General features: G+C 31.5%; 1 protein-coding gene across 6 annotated transcripts in view; it reads left to right on the plus strand.

The window, feature by feature from the left end:
- LOC145293786 (sorting nexin-14-like) overlaps positions 1-17,948 on the plus strand; it is a 1,078,299-nt gene that overhangs the window by 65,455 nt on the left and 994,896 nt on the right. For all 6 annotated transcript variants that reach the window (XM_080140331.1, XM_080140332.1, XM_080140333.1 and 3 more), the window contains exon 16: positions 9,360-9,426. In XM_080140331.1, coding sequence (XP_079996457.1) covers positions 9,360-9,426 — 67 coding nt within the window. The remainder of the gene's footprint in view (positions 1-9,359; positions 9,427-17,948) is intronic.

Genomic DNA, 17,948 nt, shown 5'->3' on the forward strand with positions numbered 1-17,948 from the left:
GAACGAACTGGGTTTGAACTCCGAATGCCCAGGTTGTCAGCCTGTGTTGTTAACTACTGAGCATCCGTCACCTCCATTCTGTTACTATTGCTGAAACTGTTCCACAAATCTTTTGCAAGATAAAACTTTTATCCCTTCCTTTTTTTTTTTTCTCTCTCCCTTTTTTCATGTTTGTGAAGATTGTTTTTATGACAACAGGCCATAATAATTAATTTGAACGCTGCTATTGTGTGAATTGATGTACAAATCTGCAGACTGGAAAATTATATTTTGACCCCCCCCTCACTCACTCCCTTAAAAAAAACAAAAAAGCAATTACTGTAAATTATTTCATTTATCTCTACATTTTTTGTACAAAGACTTTTTTTTTGTAATGAAGGAAAAAATGAATAATGACGAATTTTTATTTAATATATCAGTGATGGAAAATCTGTGGTTTATGATTTATGGACAAAAGCCTGATAATGCACAATTAGAGCAAGTCAAGCACAATATTTTCAAATATTTAGAAAACAATAACACCAACAGGCAAGAATAAAACAAAATTACTAAGATGGAATACTGCCACCACATCTGGAGAGATGCCACTCGGAACACTTGTTCGAAATTGACTTGACAATTAAGTGATGATCTCTTCTCTTTCCTATATCTCCTTTATCACAGAAGAGATGCTGCATGTATTTTTCTACTTCATCACTATTTATATATTAGTACCTTTTAACATACATACATGTATCACAGTTTCCGGATTATAAATTATTTGATCAGGAGATCCTATTTATTAAAAAGTAAGATAGGTGATAACATACTACGAACATTAAATTATATATAGATACGCTAATTTAATGCTCATAGCATGTTCTCACCTTCTATCCTCCTTTTTAATAAATAGGATCTCCTGATCACTGAAGATGCAATGTAAAAAAAAAAAATGATGTTGCTTTTGGGTTGTACATGAAATAAAAATATACCTTATTGGTCATCTGGTTAGGATCTAAGGATAGTATCTGTTCTGCCTAAAGATGGTATAATGATATTGTAGGGTTTCTGTTCATACCGGGTAGCCATATAATGGAAATATGTCACAGACTCCTATAAAGATATTAGAAATAAACTGTAATAACCAGATATATTCTGACACTACATTAACCAGATTACTTAAATACTTTTACAGTTTTAACACAAGGGCTACAGTAATATTGTGGGGACTCTATTCCCGATGAACAGCTACAGAATGCCCAGCAGCAATATATTACATATGAAAGATGCCACTGTGAGATTTCTATAGGTCCTACTAGTTTCTATGAAAGATACTCCACTGAACTTCATCCTCTAGTTCCTTTGTGTAAGACATTTACAGCAAGACCTTACCACATGAGCTCATACTTACATATATTTTTGACAAGCTTCTGGGACTGACCTTCATTTCTCACCTGAAATGGGAGATATGCATGAAATCCGTTGCCAAGGTTGCTGGAGAAATGATTTTTTTTTTTTGGGGGGGGGGTTCTTCGGGGATTCCAATTTGGGCAAAGTTATTTTTGGGTTTTGAAGAAATATTTTCAATGAAAATAACTTTAAGGTTTATTATTAAATGTGAGAAAAAGAGAGACGTGTTATATGATAAACAAAACAAAATAATGAATTGATAAGGCATACATTCACAAAATAGATAGTTTATATATGTTTAAAATGAAAAATTACAGCAATAGGAAAACAATATTCCTGAATGTTTTAGAGTTCTTGTAAAACAGGATTCATTAGTTGAAATATCAAAGAAGTCAGAGTTGATAGCTCAAGGGCCATGCATTACGTGGGTCTGGAAATAGTAATCAAAACTTCTCCACTCAATTATAAAAATTATAATACATTAAAAGTTGTTAATAAGAATCAATGTTATATTAGAAAAACGTTCAGTGAGTAAGGTTCAAAATATTTCAGCAGGCTCAAAGCCTGATGGAAGGGTGGTGAGAATGCCGGTGTGTGAATTTCGGCTTAACTAGTTTATTGAAAAAAAAAAAGCTGGCTTTTTTAAAGGATCAAAGTGGCTCCCAGAAAGGCCATTTCAAATAAATTGTGAAAATTTTCTGATTGGTCCAAAATATAATTATTTGTTATTTATGCATGAATTTGGTTGCGCAGAAACAAGTTTATGCATTTTAAATTTGGACGCCAACGTGTAAGCATCAGCCACTACAAAACCATTTACAGCAAGACCTTACAACATGAGCTTATACATACATATATTTTTGACAAGCTTCAGCGACTGACCTTCACTCCTGACCTGAAATAGAAGACTTACACGAGATCCATTGCCAAAGTTGCTGGAGAAATGGTTGGATCATTCTACTATTCTAGAAGGTATCTCACTCCTGACACAATCCTCTACCTGTATAAGAGCCAGATACGTCCTAATATGGAATAATGTTGTCACATCTAGGAAGGAGCTACTAACCCTAACAATTTCCTGCTTTGATACAAAACTGGCTTCAAATCTATTTTCCTCCCTACTACCTCTGTCTCACAGAAGACATTGTGAGTCTATCTCTGCTCTATAGTTATTTTTATGGGAGGTGTTCAACTGAATTTCAATCTTTGGTCCTCTCCTCCCTGTAAAACATTCAAAACAAACACTCTTAACTACAATCACTGTCAACAATTCTCCCTACTTTCTATCTGTGCCTAAAACTAAACGAAAATCCTATGAGCAAAACTTCTTACTTAAAACTACCCATCCGTGGAACACAATACCATTGATTTGTTTCTCAGCTGACTATAAACTAATCGTTTTCAAGTCCAACATAAACAAGTTCTTGGCAAGCCATCCTTTTAAATAATCAATTTCTATCATTATCGATCATCATAGTGTTTTCTCACTGCCCAGCTGAAACTCTTCAACTCTTCTCCCTGAATGATTTTGGACCCTGATGAACAGTGACCCAATAGTAAAAAAGAAGAAACAAACAAGCGCAAACTTTCCTTTCTTCCACTATGTGCTTAAAATCAAACAGAATTTTCATAAAGTTTCTTTCTAAAAACTGGAACATGTTACCAGGGGAGTGCTTTCCTGACAGCAACAACATTGTCATATTCAATGCCAATGCCAATAAATACTTGTCATAAACCAATCCTAGGTATGACCTTAAAAGACTCACTAACATGAACATTCTCATGACAGTTTTGTGAACCTTACTACTTCCATGCTGGCTTATGCCAAATTGGAAGCAGGCATATTTTTGTGTGTGTGTGTGTCATAGTCACTAGAAGATTGTCATACAGGGTTCACAGGGTCTTTTATTCAGTTTGATTTTTAAACTGAACCCCCTCCCCTCCTTCCTAGATGTATTGTCTTCACCATGGCTGAGGAATCCCATCTACCTTCCTGTATGTTAATCCTTCAAAATATCAGAGGAGACTAACAGGTGATACACCTTGCTCAAGAATGACATAGAATGTACAAGGCAGGGGCGTTCATCTTTCTGAGGTGTTGATACATTTAATAATCTTTGTCATTTGAATATTAGCCACATTGATGAACCATAAATAATTAAACAACCCTCTGTAGATGACTATATCTGTATTTTTGATACAGTTAGGTATATGTATGTATATTTCTATGTAAAGGATTCACTTCTAAACTAATTAACTAATCATTATGAATTTCAGAACCTAGTATAAGGGTGTATAATGGTAGGTCAGTTATAATATAAATCTCACCTGTCTGTTTAAATGTATGTATGTCTGCTTAAAACTTTCGACAGAGATGACAGATTTTCACAAGAATGGGAGTTGGTAATTTATTACGGAATCTGTAATTGTATCAGAATCGGGAAAAATATTGGAATCGGCCCATCTATATATATATATATATATATATATATATATATATATATATATATATATATATATAAAAGCGAAAATGTATGTATGTATATATGTTTGTGTGTCTGCTAAAAACTTTCGATAAACGCGACAAAAATTCACAAACTTGGTATCATATCGAAGCCCCATCCTTCGCTTGAAAAATATTGAAAAATTGGCCAAAAACGTTAACTTTTTCACCCCGAAATCGACAATTTTCGACAGGGGGGGGGGTCAACAAAAACGGGTTTCTCGTAACGATGACCGATTCTACGCATGCGTCAGATGACGTCATGACCTGATTTACTTTAAATAGTTGACCAACCGAACACATTTCATCTACGTCGCTTTAGTGCAGTTGATTAGCGTGTTTGTTCATTATCTAAATGTTTTGGGTTCAAATCGTGATGTGAGATGCTTTTTTTTTTGTTTTTTTCGATTTTTTAAATTTAAATATTGGACCAGTGTTATTTAAGCCATTTTTCACTTAACGTTCATTTTTCTGTTTTTTTTTTTTTTTTTTTTTTTTACTTCGCTTATTCTTAGCGACACCCCAAAACACCCGAGTATCCACCGATTTTTTAAATTTTAATATCGAAACAGGCTTATTTAAGTCATTTTTCACGTTGCCTTACGTTAGATTTTTTTGTGTTCTTTTTTTTGATGTTTTGATTACCCCCCCCACTTAATTAAAACGTTGTTTTCTTTTCTTACTTCGCTTATAACAATCAATGCTTACATCGTCATCGTCGTCGTTGTCGTAACGCTCAACGACTTTCAAACATCTTTCACTAATTCATTCTGGCTGGCCGATTTTATTTTCAAACTTCGCCTCAGGGCTTCGGGTTCAATTTTTATTTAACACCACGCACACCTACAAACACACGGGCAACGCCGGGTACCCCTGTTAGTCTATATATATATAAAAGCGAAAATGTATGTATGTGTGTATGTTTGGATGTCTGCTAAAAACTTTCGACAGACGCAACGAAAATTCACAAACTCAGTATCACATCGAAGCTCCATCCTTTGCTCGAAAAATTGGCCAAAAACGTTAACTTTTTCACCCCGAAATCGACAATTTTCGACAGGGGGGGGGGGTCAACAAAAACGGTCCTCTCGTGACAATGACCGATTCTACGCATACGTCAGATGACGTCGTGACCTGATTTACTTTAAATAGTTGAAAAACCGAACAAATTTCATGTACGTCACGTTAGCTCAGTTGGTTAAGGCCTTTGTTCATTATCTAAACATTTTGGGTTCGAATCGTGGTGTGAGATGTTTTTTTGATTTTTTAAATTTTAATATCGAAACAGGCTTATTTAAGCCATTTCTCACGTGTTTGTTTTTCTGTTTTCATTGTTCATTTGCCTTACGCTAGTTTTTTTTGTGTTTTTTTTCCCCGCTTAGTGTTAACGTTGTTTTCTTTTTTTACTTCGCTTATAACAAACAAACCTACGTCGTCGTCGTCGTAACGCTCGACGACTTCCGGACGCTCACCTGTCAATTTGGTTCTTAAATAAATTCAAACATCTTTCACTAACTCATTCTGGCTGGCCGATTTTATTTTCAAACTTCGCCTCAGGGCTTCCGGTTCGTCCCCCCCCCCCGGGTTCTTTTTTATTTAACACCACACACATCTCCAGACACCCGGGCATCGTCAGGTTTTTTTATGTTCTTTGCCTCTCCTCGTGGTACAGTTTGAGCCTGCCTGCTTACTACCACTTTTTTTTCTCAACACACACCTCCAAACACCCGGGCAACTAGGCTAATATATATATATATATATATATATATATATACTAAGAACTACGAAATAAGATTCAGTTCTAAGTTACATGCTACTGGAGATTGAAGGTTAAATCATTAATAAAGGCGATCCTAAGAATACAATTGTGGATTACTTAAGACTTCTACCAGTTCATGGCTGACATGCTAGCCCGGTGGATAAAATAAAGGATTTTGTTTAAAACTACATACAGATTGTCATACAGGATCAACATAACATTGAATGCATCGTTAACCTGATGACCCCCCCCCCGTGTATGTGCCAACGTTGGCTCACAAATCTATATCACAAGATGAATACTAGCAAACTATTACTTAACATTTAGCATTATGATTTATTATTCATATGGTTAGAACGAGTGCGAAATGGTGAACTCAGTAACACGTTCTCTATCAACTAAGCTAAACGGGACCGCTGAGAAAATTATTAACCATTAAACATGATGACTTATTATTATTTAACATGATGACTTATTATTATTTAACATGATGACTTATTATTATTTAACATGATGATTTATTATTATTTAAAATGATGACTTATTATTTAACATGATGACTTATTATTATTTAACATGATGACTTATTATTATTTAACATGATGACTTATTATTATTTAACATGATGCTTATTATTATTTAACATGATGGCTTATTATTATTTAACATGATGGCTTATTATTATTTAACATGATGGCTTATTATTATTTAACATGATGACTTATTATTATTTAACATGATGGCTTATTATTATTTAACATGATGACTTATTATTTAACATTATGACTTATTATTATTTAACATGATGACTTATTATTATTTAACATGATGGCTTATTATTATTTAACATGATGACTTATTATTATTTAACATGATGATTTATTATTATTTAAAATGATGACTTATTATTTAACATGATGACTTATTATTATTTAACATGATGACTTATTATTATTTAACATGATGGCTTATTATTATTTAACATGATGGCTTATTATTATTTAACATGATGGCTTATTATTATTTAACATGATGACTTATTATTATTTAACATGATGACTTATTATTATTTAACATGATGGCTTATTATTATTTAACATGATGACTTATTATTTAACATTATGACTTATTATTAATGCGGTTAGAGCTAGTGCGAAACGATGAACTCCGTAGCATGTTCTTTATCAACTAAACTAAACGAGACTGCTGGGAAATGCCCCCTCCCCTCCTCATATATATATATATATATATATATATATATATATATATATATATATATATAATTCCCTGACTAGGTATTGTTTATGCCTGCTGACTTGGCATTTATAAATATTTAATTTTTCTTAAGTCTTGTGTTAATTACTGATAGCCTAGAGGTAAAATGCTAGCCTACAAAATTAAGATGGACTTATTAACTGGTTTTGAATATCCCGACTGGCGGTAATTGTCACTTTTTACACTGATGATTGCATGAAAGACTAATGTCTATTGGTATAAAAAATAATTGTTAATATTATTCATAAAATATTATCATTATATATGTCTGTTATTGTTATGGCATATAGATGTGTTTCTATTTTGCATGTACAACTCTTTTCCTTGAAATTGAATCTTCTTGAAAACCTAATGTACTGTAAAAATAAGTGGAAACCACTTCTTTTAATCAGAGAGCTCCACTCATCAGAGAGCGTATATATATATATATATATATATAGAGAGAGAGAGAGAGAGGAAATATATATGTATAAACATAATGAATACATAGAGTATTCCTCCAGGAGATGCTGAACACACAAATATTGACATATATATATATATATATATATATATATATATATATATATATATATCAGCCTTTTCTTAAATCTGATACATCGACGATGCACTCATCTCATACCCAGAAAACATAAATATATTAAATATCACAGAGAAATTAAAATCGAAACTATCCTAGAATTCACTTAAAAAAAATAAAAGAACAGCCAATCGTTATGTTTCAAGGATATCCTACTTATAAAATTCTTATAACTAGAACGAAAAGATTACAGGAAAACCTACAAATAAAAACGACCTCCTACATTCTTTCTCGTATCTCAGTGCTAAAATAAATAATAAAAAAAGATTGTATAAGCATAGGTTTCTAACTTACAACTTTCAAAATACGCACACATAAATAGCTCGAAGACGAAAAAGAATTAAAATACATAGAAAACACTTTCAAAGCTTTGCAATATTGGTATCATTCATGGAAAATACCTAAAGAAAAATTCAGAATCAACACAAAAGCAAATAAACGAAAAAAAAAGTTAAAGTTCACGTTTCTACTTCCAAACTTATGGCATTTGGTATGCCTAAACAATCATTCAACTAACATTATTTTACTTGAAAGATACGTTGTGAATCGGTGTTTCAGTGAGAGATGGATATAAATATATATATACTAGCAGAGAGAACTGACATTGCCTGGGATCGAATGAAGATCAACGAATGTTCTATATTTCGAATACTTTTATTGGTATCAAAATCGATAAAATCACCTATTCATCAATTAAATTAATTGACTGCCTGCTCTATTTGAGATACCACTGTAGTGCATCTGGAAGAAGCTGAGATGTTGCCCTGCAGTGACTTTGCCTACAATACATACACTTTTAATGATCTGTGAAACTGCAGTAAAGTGTTAAAATAATTTCTCTTTAATTATCTATTATTCTTATGTATATAGTACTTAAAAGGATTGTATGCTTTTTTTTTAATGCTATAAACATGGTTTCATAACCTTTGGGGTCAAATTCTAGCTTATTTTATTCTTATTATATTCACTGATTCATCCAAGAAGTAGAAATAGATTGAATTTGAAGCCATTATTTATTCTCAACATCTGTTGTTTCTGTATGTCAAGTTCAATATGCGACGGTAATCCTTCATTTTGAAAGTCAAATTCTTTTTTTTTCTGCATTCTTTATTGAGACTATTGTTTGGAGAAAGGGAGTAAATTAATTTTGGCTAAGCATATTTTGAATGCAATATTATATTATGCTTTATTATAAAGGAAAATTGATATTATCTAATATACAGAATAATGCAGATTTTTTGTGTAAGCGCATTAATGTCTATCTCTTATAATCTCAAATATTCTCTTCAGCCATAAATGACTGGTGCAGATATTTTGTCCATGTTTTTTTTTTTTTTTTTTGAAAAAAAAAATACAGTAAAATCCTGGGATACGGTGATCCTAGGATACATTTTTTTTAGGTTATAATGTGGAATATGATGCTTTCCGGCCTCTGATTACGGTATTTGCCCCGCCTTACGATGTTATTTATAATGTTATCTGATTATATACATGTGTATTATATACTCTGCTGTATTTTGTTACTGATTTTTAATACCGTATCGCGGGGTTCTACTGTACTTCAAATCAGGAATATTAGGAATATAATCTGGATTTATATTCTATTTTTTTAGTAATATTAATAGGAAGTAGGAGTTAATATCAATAGGAAGTAGGAGTTAATATCAATAGGAAGTAGGAGTTAATATTCTATTAAGTACTCTTACTACCACTCGGTTATAACTGGAAGATTTATTTCAATAATAACCATATTTGTCTTTTTGGTAAATATCCTTTTCAAATTGTAAAACAAATGTATATAAATAATATAACATTAGCAGTTTTTATTTCTGGTTTATTTTTATTGTTTCCAGAGCTTATGAACATGCATATAACTTGTTGGAGAAGACATTTCTTCCATTGTTTCACCAAAGTGATGACGTAAGTAAATTATTTTGAATTATTTGAACATTTTCTTTCTTTTCAACTCAAGTTAAACTTTGTAAATAATGCTTCACTTTTTTAAACTCCCACCTTTTAATAATCAATTACCTTTATATTTTTATTAAAAAAAAATATTCCTTTGTGGATCGTATCTTATATTCTCACAATGGAGGTTTTTTTTTTTCTTTTTTTTTCTGTTTTTTTCTGAAGTCATTTTTTGAAAATCATTTATCAGACATAAAGATTCCACATAGCTATTAACCGAATCCCATTAATAGTGAAAGATTATTTGGACAACAAATACGTTCAGTACTTTATTTCCATTAGAAAATGTTACGAAATGTACATAAGCACACTGAATAACATCTGTGACAACATTTATTTATTATAATTTATCATCATGGAACAAAGTACCATTGGAATTGATCAACCCACAACACATTCATACATACTAAGATATATTGCCATGCATGTTTTGTTTAGGAGAGGTCAATGCATGTCAAAAAATTAGACCCAGAATTGAATAACACCTGCTGAACTAAAACGTCTGCATCTCCTCGCTGGCATTGTTCCTGTAGATGGAAGGGAAGTTGGCAGCACGGTGGAAATCACAAAGGTTACTCCTTCATGGATGTGAACCAATGACTCAATGATTGAAGTTGAGGAGAAGCTTTTTCAGCTTTGTTGAATATCTCAGAAAAATACTACAACTATTGCTATTACTAAAACGACTACAACTAACTATTACTATATTGTCCAATTTCCACTGTACACTCTTTACCCCTTATCCTCGAGTGGCCTCTTGGCCTTGATAAGTGGTGATGCCTATAAAAAACCCCCAAAAAACGACTATTGCTCAGAAAGTTAGAGAATGCCCCCGTCTTCTTACTGAGATCGGAACTTGTCCCTTTGAAACATTTTCTCTTGGCTTATAAGCACTCTGGATATACTGAAAAACATTTAACCGCTTGGGAATGGGGATGAAGTGATCAAAAGTTAATATGACATTATGGGTCTATAAAACCGACTCAACCATCTGCAAATTTGGAGAGGAAAACGGTACAATGCAACGTTGTCTTGTCTGCTCTCTACTGCAGCTTGTAAGATCTTGCAAAGTACACCAAAAAAGCAAAGGCTTGAATAAAAAGGTGGGAAACTGTTGTATACTTCAAAAACATGTAAAGATAGCAAAGACAGTATCGTTTGTATTTATCATTACACAGAGGAAAGCTTCAACTGCAGTTATGATTGATCAACATTTTGTTTAAATATTTTGAGGGTGATTTACATTTATGTAAACAGATTTGATTTCTTTATTCTTCGAATCTTGCACAAAAATTGTTAGAATTTCATCTACTGTATCATATTTATTGTGTTCCATTCCATATTACAGCAATTTTCATATTGAAATGAAAATCAGATTTTGTACTTACATATATTCCAAATATCATCTTTCTTGAATATTAACCTGGTCTGATAATAAGACCAGCTAGCATAAGATGTGTCATACATGTAGGATATCAAATACAGATTAAAATAAGCTATGCTAAGACAGATAAAATAAAAACAGTGAGTGAAAGCAGCAGAAGGAACAAAGAGAAAAGGAATGCACTGATCAATAGTGTTTGTTTGTTACATGGATGACACCTTTATTGTCACTTTTTCCTTTCAATTTTTTGGAGGCGATTTGTATTTTATGTCAACAATGTTCATTCTTTGAAATTTTCTTATAAACATTGTATTTTTTTTTTTATTTAATGTATCATATTTATTATTGGAATATATGAAATAGCAGTGAATGTCTGCTATCCAGTATGCTGCCCCATCCCCAGCTGGAAGAAAAAGATAAGAAAATTGAGAGAAAAAAAAATTGTTATTTTGATTTTAATATGAAAATTTATTGAAAGAAGAAAAAAAAAACAGACCTGTTTTTATTAGCTACAAAATGATAAAATGTGATTCATTTGTATTATTCCTTTTCCATATACAACTTTGATATCTTTGTCTCTCAGCTAAGATATCTTTGTCAGAGTTTCTAATCTGTGTCATTGCCATTTATTATTACAATTAGATGCATGACTCCTTTAAAATGTTCAATTATGCTCGATCACCATTTAAAGGTTTTCGAGTGCACAAACTTCTCAGAAATAAGGGGAAAAGATTACAAAGAAAAAACCTTAAGAAAATCTTTGCAAAAAAAAAAACAACACTGGAAAATCCTATCTATATCAAAGAAATAGGATTCTTCCAAAGAATACCCCCCACTCTTTAATTGAATGACTGAATTGTTGAAGTGCTATCACAATGAAATATAAACATCAAACGTATAAACCAAAAAAAATCAAATACCAAAACTTTTCTAAAAGATGAAACTCATAATTTGAACAAATACAAAAGTAACCCATCAACGCAATAAAACAAAAAATCCTAGTAATAAAAAAAAAAACCCCTCCTACTTATAAATGCTATAACAGAAATGACTTTAACTTCTCTAATATCTATACACTAATCCCATTGGAAAAACCATAAACGATTTTCAGCATGAAATGATCTAAAAGGTTGCATTGCTGTAAAACCAAACAAACAAACAAACAAACAAACAATTAAAGGTTTTACTTTTCCAGCTGACAATATTAGTTGTCTTAAAAGAACAGTTTGTTTTCATTCAATCTTTAGCAAAAATCCTAGGAATTGTTTCAGAATTTTTGAGATGTGAATTGATTTTATGTCTTGGAATTTTTAAAATGAGGATTTATTTTATGTCTTGGAATTTTTTAAATGAGGATTTATTTTATGCCTTTTCAATTAGGATTGATAATTTGTATTATGTAAATTACTATTCTCATAGTAAACATCTTGGTTGATGTAACTATATAGAACTATGGTGCAATGGATAAAAGTACTAAATAAGAATCACTTCTATGTGACAGGAGGTTGAAGGTTCAATCTTCAATATGGGCGATGTTTAGAATACAAGATAGAATTTAGGCTTCTACCAAGTTGTGACTAATGGAGCATGAACAAGCTACTCTCGTAAATTAAATAGAGGGTTCCATTCAAAATTGAATACAGAATCCTGAGTTCACCATAAGGATTCCTTAGTTTAACAAGGCACACCTAAAGGTCAGAGGTGACATCAGCCGAAATGTTAGAATAACATCCAAAATGAGACCATCATTGTTTTAATGTACATTTTATATATTGACACGTGTCAGAAATTGACTTTTAAACTGACTAATCTCTGGCCAGATTTATATGTATCCTTCTATCTTTCAAGTCCATTCTTATCATTTCCTCACATATTTTCCTTGGCCTTCCCCTACTACGTCAGTTGTTCTACACATACTAATCCAAGAACTCTCATTCATTCTTATAATGTGGCCATACTATTAAAGTATGTTCCGTTCCGCACACATCTCTCTGTACAGTACGGTCTTTAAGACTCACATTAGACATCCATTGTATCACTAGCAAAGATACTTGTGCTTTGCACACAACATTGCTGTATGCTAGGCGAAGCAAGTATTGACCATGGCCTTAAAAAATAGTGTGCACCATCCCTAGGCCAGAGACTATCATCATGTCAGGTTTGGTCATGATCGGTCCAGTAATGTGGGCTGTAAGAGAGTTGTATATACACACACACACACACACACAAATGCTACTACTTTATATATAATATATATATATATATATATATATATATATATCCTCTCTCTCCATGCAATGTATGTCTTCAACCCTCACTTTCACTTCACTACATCATTGCGTTGAGTACTCATGCCTGATAGACTCTTTCCTTGTTGACAGTAGTAATCTTCTGCTGGTTGATAATAGCAGAAGTCCCTGAACTTCTACCTTTTGCAATCATACAAGCACCTACCCCCACATGTGCTCCAATTTTATACAGAATTATAAAATGCTAGAAACAAACACTATAAAAAGCTAAATCCAGAGTATTTGGCTCATTTTTTAAAAATATATATTTCAAAATATGCATGACACAGCATGTATATGCCTGATAGACTCCTACCTTGGTTGACAGTGGTAAAGCTTTACTGAAATTTATGTATTTCTTTTAAATCAATGGCCCAATAATTCAAATGATAAAAAAAAAAATTGAAAGGATTTGCTCAAATGTATAATGCTGCTATTATGTTAAATTGCACTTCAATTCTAATGTTACTTCTCCGATGAATATTTGCTGAAATAAGATCCTCTTGGGTGACAGTTTACTCGAATGAATTTGCTTCTGTTAGCTATTTAAAAACGCTGTACGCATCAACATTTAATTTAATCTTAATGTCAAATGGACAAGTAATTGCAGTAATCAATTTTAAATTGTTGTTGGCCTCTTAAAAATGACAGCACAATTTATTGTTTGTTATTTTGTAATTACATTTTTTCCCCGTTGCTGTGTTTGTATGATTGTTGAAAGTGTGCATGAGATTAATTTGCACTTGAATAATTTAAATTTTAATTATGCATTCTTGTGTTTAATTTTTTACATTTGATTTGAATCTGTCATTTTTCTTACCATCCATGCGAATTATTGTTACTTTAGAAACAATCATGGCTGCTGAATGCCATGTAGTTGTACAAAAGTGATTCTATTTTATTTTAATTTTAGCTGTTACTACTCAGCGTTGCCCGGGAGTCGTGTGTTTGACTGTGCAAAAATTATTAAAAATAACAATCAAGTGTAGTGTTGGATAGTAGTAAGATTTCACGTATTTACTCCAAATTGATTAAAGATGTCATGGCTGCTTACGATTTAAATATTAAATTACTATTTTATCTTAATCATTTTTATTTGGGGGTGGGGATTGTTAAAAAGAAAAGAAATGAAAGAATACGAAACAATGATCGGGTGAACTTAAAATATACCCCCCCCCCAAAAAAAAAATAATCCTAGAGAGAGGTAATCGTAGTAGCATTAAGTAAACATTTCAGCAAAACTCCTCACTAACGTAATGTACTTGCAATAACCCTTATCCCTGAGTGGCTTCCGGGCCTTGATAAGTGGTGATCACTGTGTAAAAAAAAAAAAAAAAAAAAAAAAAAGCATTAGTGATGAAAAATCAACTATGCTCGGTGAAATCAACATGACATTTATGGGTAGGAGCATTATTGATAACAACCATTTGTCTTCATTTTGTTTTTGTCATGTTGTCTTGTCAATTATAATTATTATGTGTCTAACAAATTTTTAGAAAAAGTATTAATGAAATTTTTCATCCAATCTTTTCCTTCAGAATATTTTACAAGTAATGATCGGGCGATTCCAAAATTTTTCCCAATTCCAATACTGATTCTGTTTTAAATTCCTAATCCTGATACAATTTCCAATTCTTTTAAAATCACTAAATATTTAGCTATATAGTTGTTTTTTTTTTTTTTAGATTGGTGTAAAGCCTCATGTTATATTGCATATAGTTTAGTGAACATAAAAACACACTTGTGTGTGTGATCTATACATGTTAATTATTTTTTGTAGCTTATAATTAGGACTATGACAACAGCATATTCTTTTCCTTGTTTTGATTCTCTGGTATATATCCAGTGATATCTTATATGCTTTTATGCAGAGAGATGTGGTTCTCGGTTGATTAATTGTGTCTAACTGTAACTGGTATATACTTGAGAGTCCAAACAATGAAAAGAATATGCTGTTGTCATAGTCCTACTTATAATCAATAAATATTCACCATTTTATCTTTAGTAGCTGTCACGGAACATTAAGTTTTAAGCAAAAAGAAACCAAATAATAAACAACTGCAAAAAGCGTTTTTGGCATCTGAAAGTCTACACAATTTTCTCCGATTTTGATATTTTAAAAAGTTCTGATTTTCTCCATTCCCGAATGGTGTTAACACTAGTAAAATAACAACACATGAAAGAGATTCATGTGTTTTAACACAATGTTTTTTATGTATACATTTCCATGATTGTGTCATGAAACATTCAACCAATGGAAAATCTTAACAACATATTTAACAGTGTAATTAGTAAAATATCTGCTATAAAATGAGTATATGATGAATTTGGTGGCAGGAAGGGGACTTAGAACAGAAAAGTATCTCCTTTTATGATCTCTCTATGACATCAGCAAGCAAAGTAAAATTAAGACTAAATATAAAGATTTAAAAAAATTGATTGAGGGGAAAAAAATTTGTTTTTGTAAGAACAGAAATTAATATTTAGCCTGAAAAGATATCTTTATCTAATTTTTGTTGCGAAATCTATACCGGTCAAAAATAGAATATCTTGCTCAACTTTATCTCTACTATTATATAAAAGGAACTTTGTGAGTTTGTTCCCTATGGACTCTGAAACGGCTAGGCTGATTTTTCTTGAAATTTCACACGAAGGTACTTGATGTGTCTGCAAGTGTTCTTACATTGGTTTTGTATCAGAATGCGTTTGAGTATCGATAATCGAAAAAAATCCTATTAAAGAAGTCCGATTTTTCACCAACGTTAACACTTTTATTCAACTTGGCATCACAAGTGCACGTGAGAAGTTTTGTCACTGCACAAACCGAAAAAGCTTAGCCTATAAAATAAACTGTAGATTCTTTTATAAGACAGAGGTGGATTTGAAATGAATGTTTATTTTTGCAACACCATTGAACCATGATACTTAACTTTAAAATTTCAAACTTTAAGTGAAGCTATTATTTACAGATAATTTTATAAAATTAATTCTCTACAGTGCAATGTAGACTACAATGTATTGTGAACTAAGTCACTGTGGGGAGTTATATGAAGCTTCCTCCTGGTACACATATGAGGGTGGAGATAGGTCCCTAACTAGAGGAAACAGTCAATCGATTTGGTTAAAAAGTGGACAATTTTACCAATTTCAATGACAATAAAAGTATAGGAGGATGGAACATTTGTTCATCCTCATTCAATCCCGGAAAACGCCAGATCTTCCTGCTAGTAAAATTATAATTACTAGTTAAAATTCCATGGTTCTTATTATTCTATACAAATTAGTGATAACCTATCTCTTGAAATAATGTCTTTCATCTACATAATGAAATAAAGTTGATTTTTCCCCCCCCCTAATTTAATATGTGTTAGAACCAAAAGCTCATATGTTAATCTTTTCCACCAATTTCAAAAAATATGTGATCATTTTGTTTTCTAAATTTTCTTACATTTTTTTCATTGGCTATCATAACTTTACAACTAAAGTTGAATCTGTTGATCTGTTATGTCAGCTACTTTTTGTGTTTTCAGATGTATATGTTCATTAAGCTTTCTTTTATTTTAAATACATTTTTTCATTCTACGCAAGCTGTCTGAACTCAGTCTTTTACAGAGAAGTTTGTAGCCATTTTCACTCTCATAGTAATATCTACTTCCATGATGCCACATCACCAAGGTCTTTTTTAAATAGGGTGATTTTTAGCTAAGTCACTGCAATTAATTCTTTTTTGTTTACATTAGATTTTAAATTCAAATACAAAATTATGTTCTTCAACTCCTTTCCGGGCATATTTTAGAATAATGAAATGCAGGAAGGAATTGCAAAAAGAAATACAAAACCATCTTACATTTTTCATATTAGATGTACTCATTGGCATTTTTAACATTTCTAACATAAATCAATTTTTGATATATAAATTATCATGTCGCATTAAATATTTTTGAGACATTTTTTTTTTTTTATTCATCTTTACTTCTCAATTTTTGCCTATTTACAGAATATTCTAGAATAAACAAATATTTTGTATTATTTGGATTCATCGGATTACTGTTCTCATCTTGAGTGTCATTTTTACAACGTTTCGGTTGATGTAACCTCCGACCTTCTCCAGGTGTATCTGGTTGAACTCTGGAAGGTTTCTGTTGAACTCTGAAATTTTGACTGGAACCCTTTATTGACTTCACAGGGAGTAGCATGCTCTCGTTCAATCAGCCATGATTTGATATAGGTCCTAATTAATTTGCACTTGTATTTTTTGATGGCCTACACTCAGAATTCAATCTTCAACCTTCAGTGGTTCTGTTTGAAATTCTTTCCAAATTCCCAAGTTCGACAGAAACATTTCTGAGTTCGACAACATACACCTAAAGAAGGTCGGAGGTTACATCGACCGAAACATTGTGAAAATGACACTCAGATAGTCTAAAGAGTCCAAATAATATGAATAAACCAAATACGTTTATAGATTGAAAGGAAATATTAATTTTTTTTAACCATAAATATTTTCATCTTGCCATAAAAAATATTTATCATCTAATTATTTGTTAATAAATTAAACGTTTTAGTTTGTTTATTAATTTAAATCTTTTTAAAATAATATGCATTCTCTTTCTACCTTCCACAAAAAATATATCTGTCAACTAAATAATCTTTGAAAAAATAAAAACATATCAGTTTTTACATAATTTATTTAAAATAATCAAAATCAGGTGTATATTATTGAAATTACATTAAAAAGAAACAAATTCAAAGAATAGATTTTTAAAATGGCTTAAATCTATAGAACAAACAGAAATCGATTT

Source organism: Euprymna scolopes, chromosome 15, assembly GCF_053919585.1.
Source record: "Euprymna scolopes isolate OS-2025 chromosome 15, ASM5391958v1, whole genome shotgun sequence".
NCBI classification, from domain to species: Eukaryota; Metazoa; Mollusca; class Cephalopoda; order Sepiida; family Sepiolidae; genus Euprymna; species Euprymna scolopes.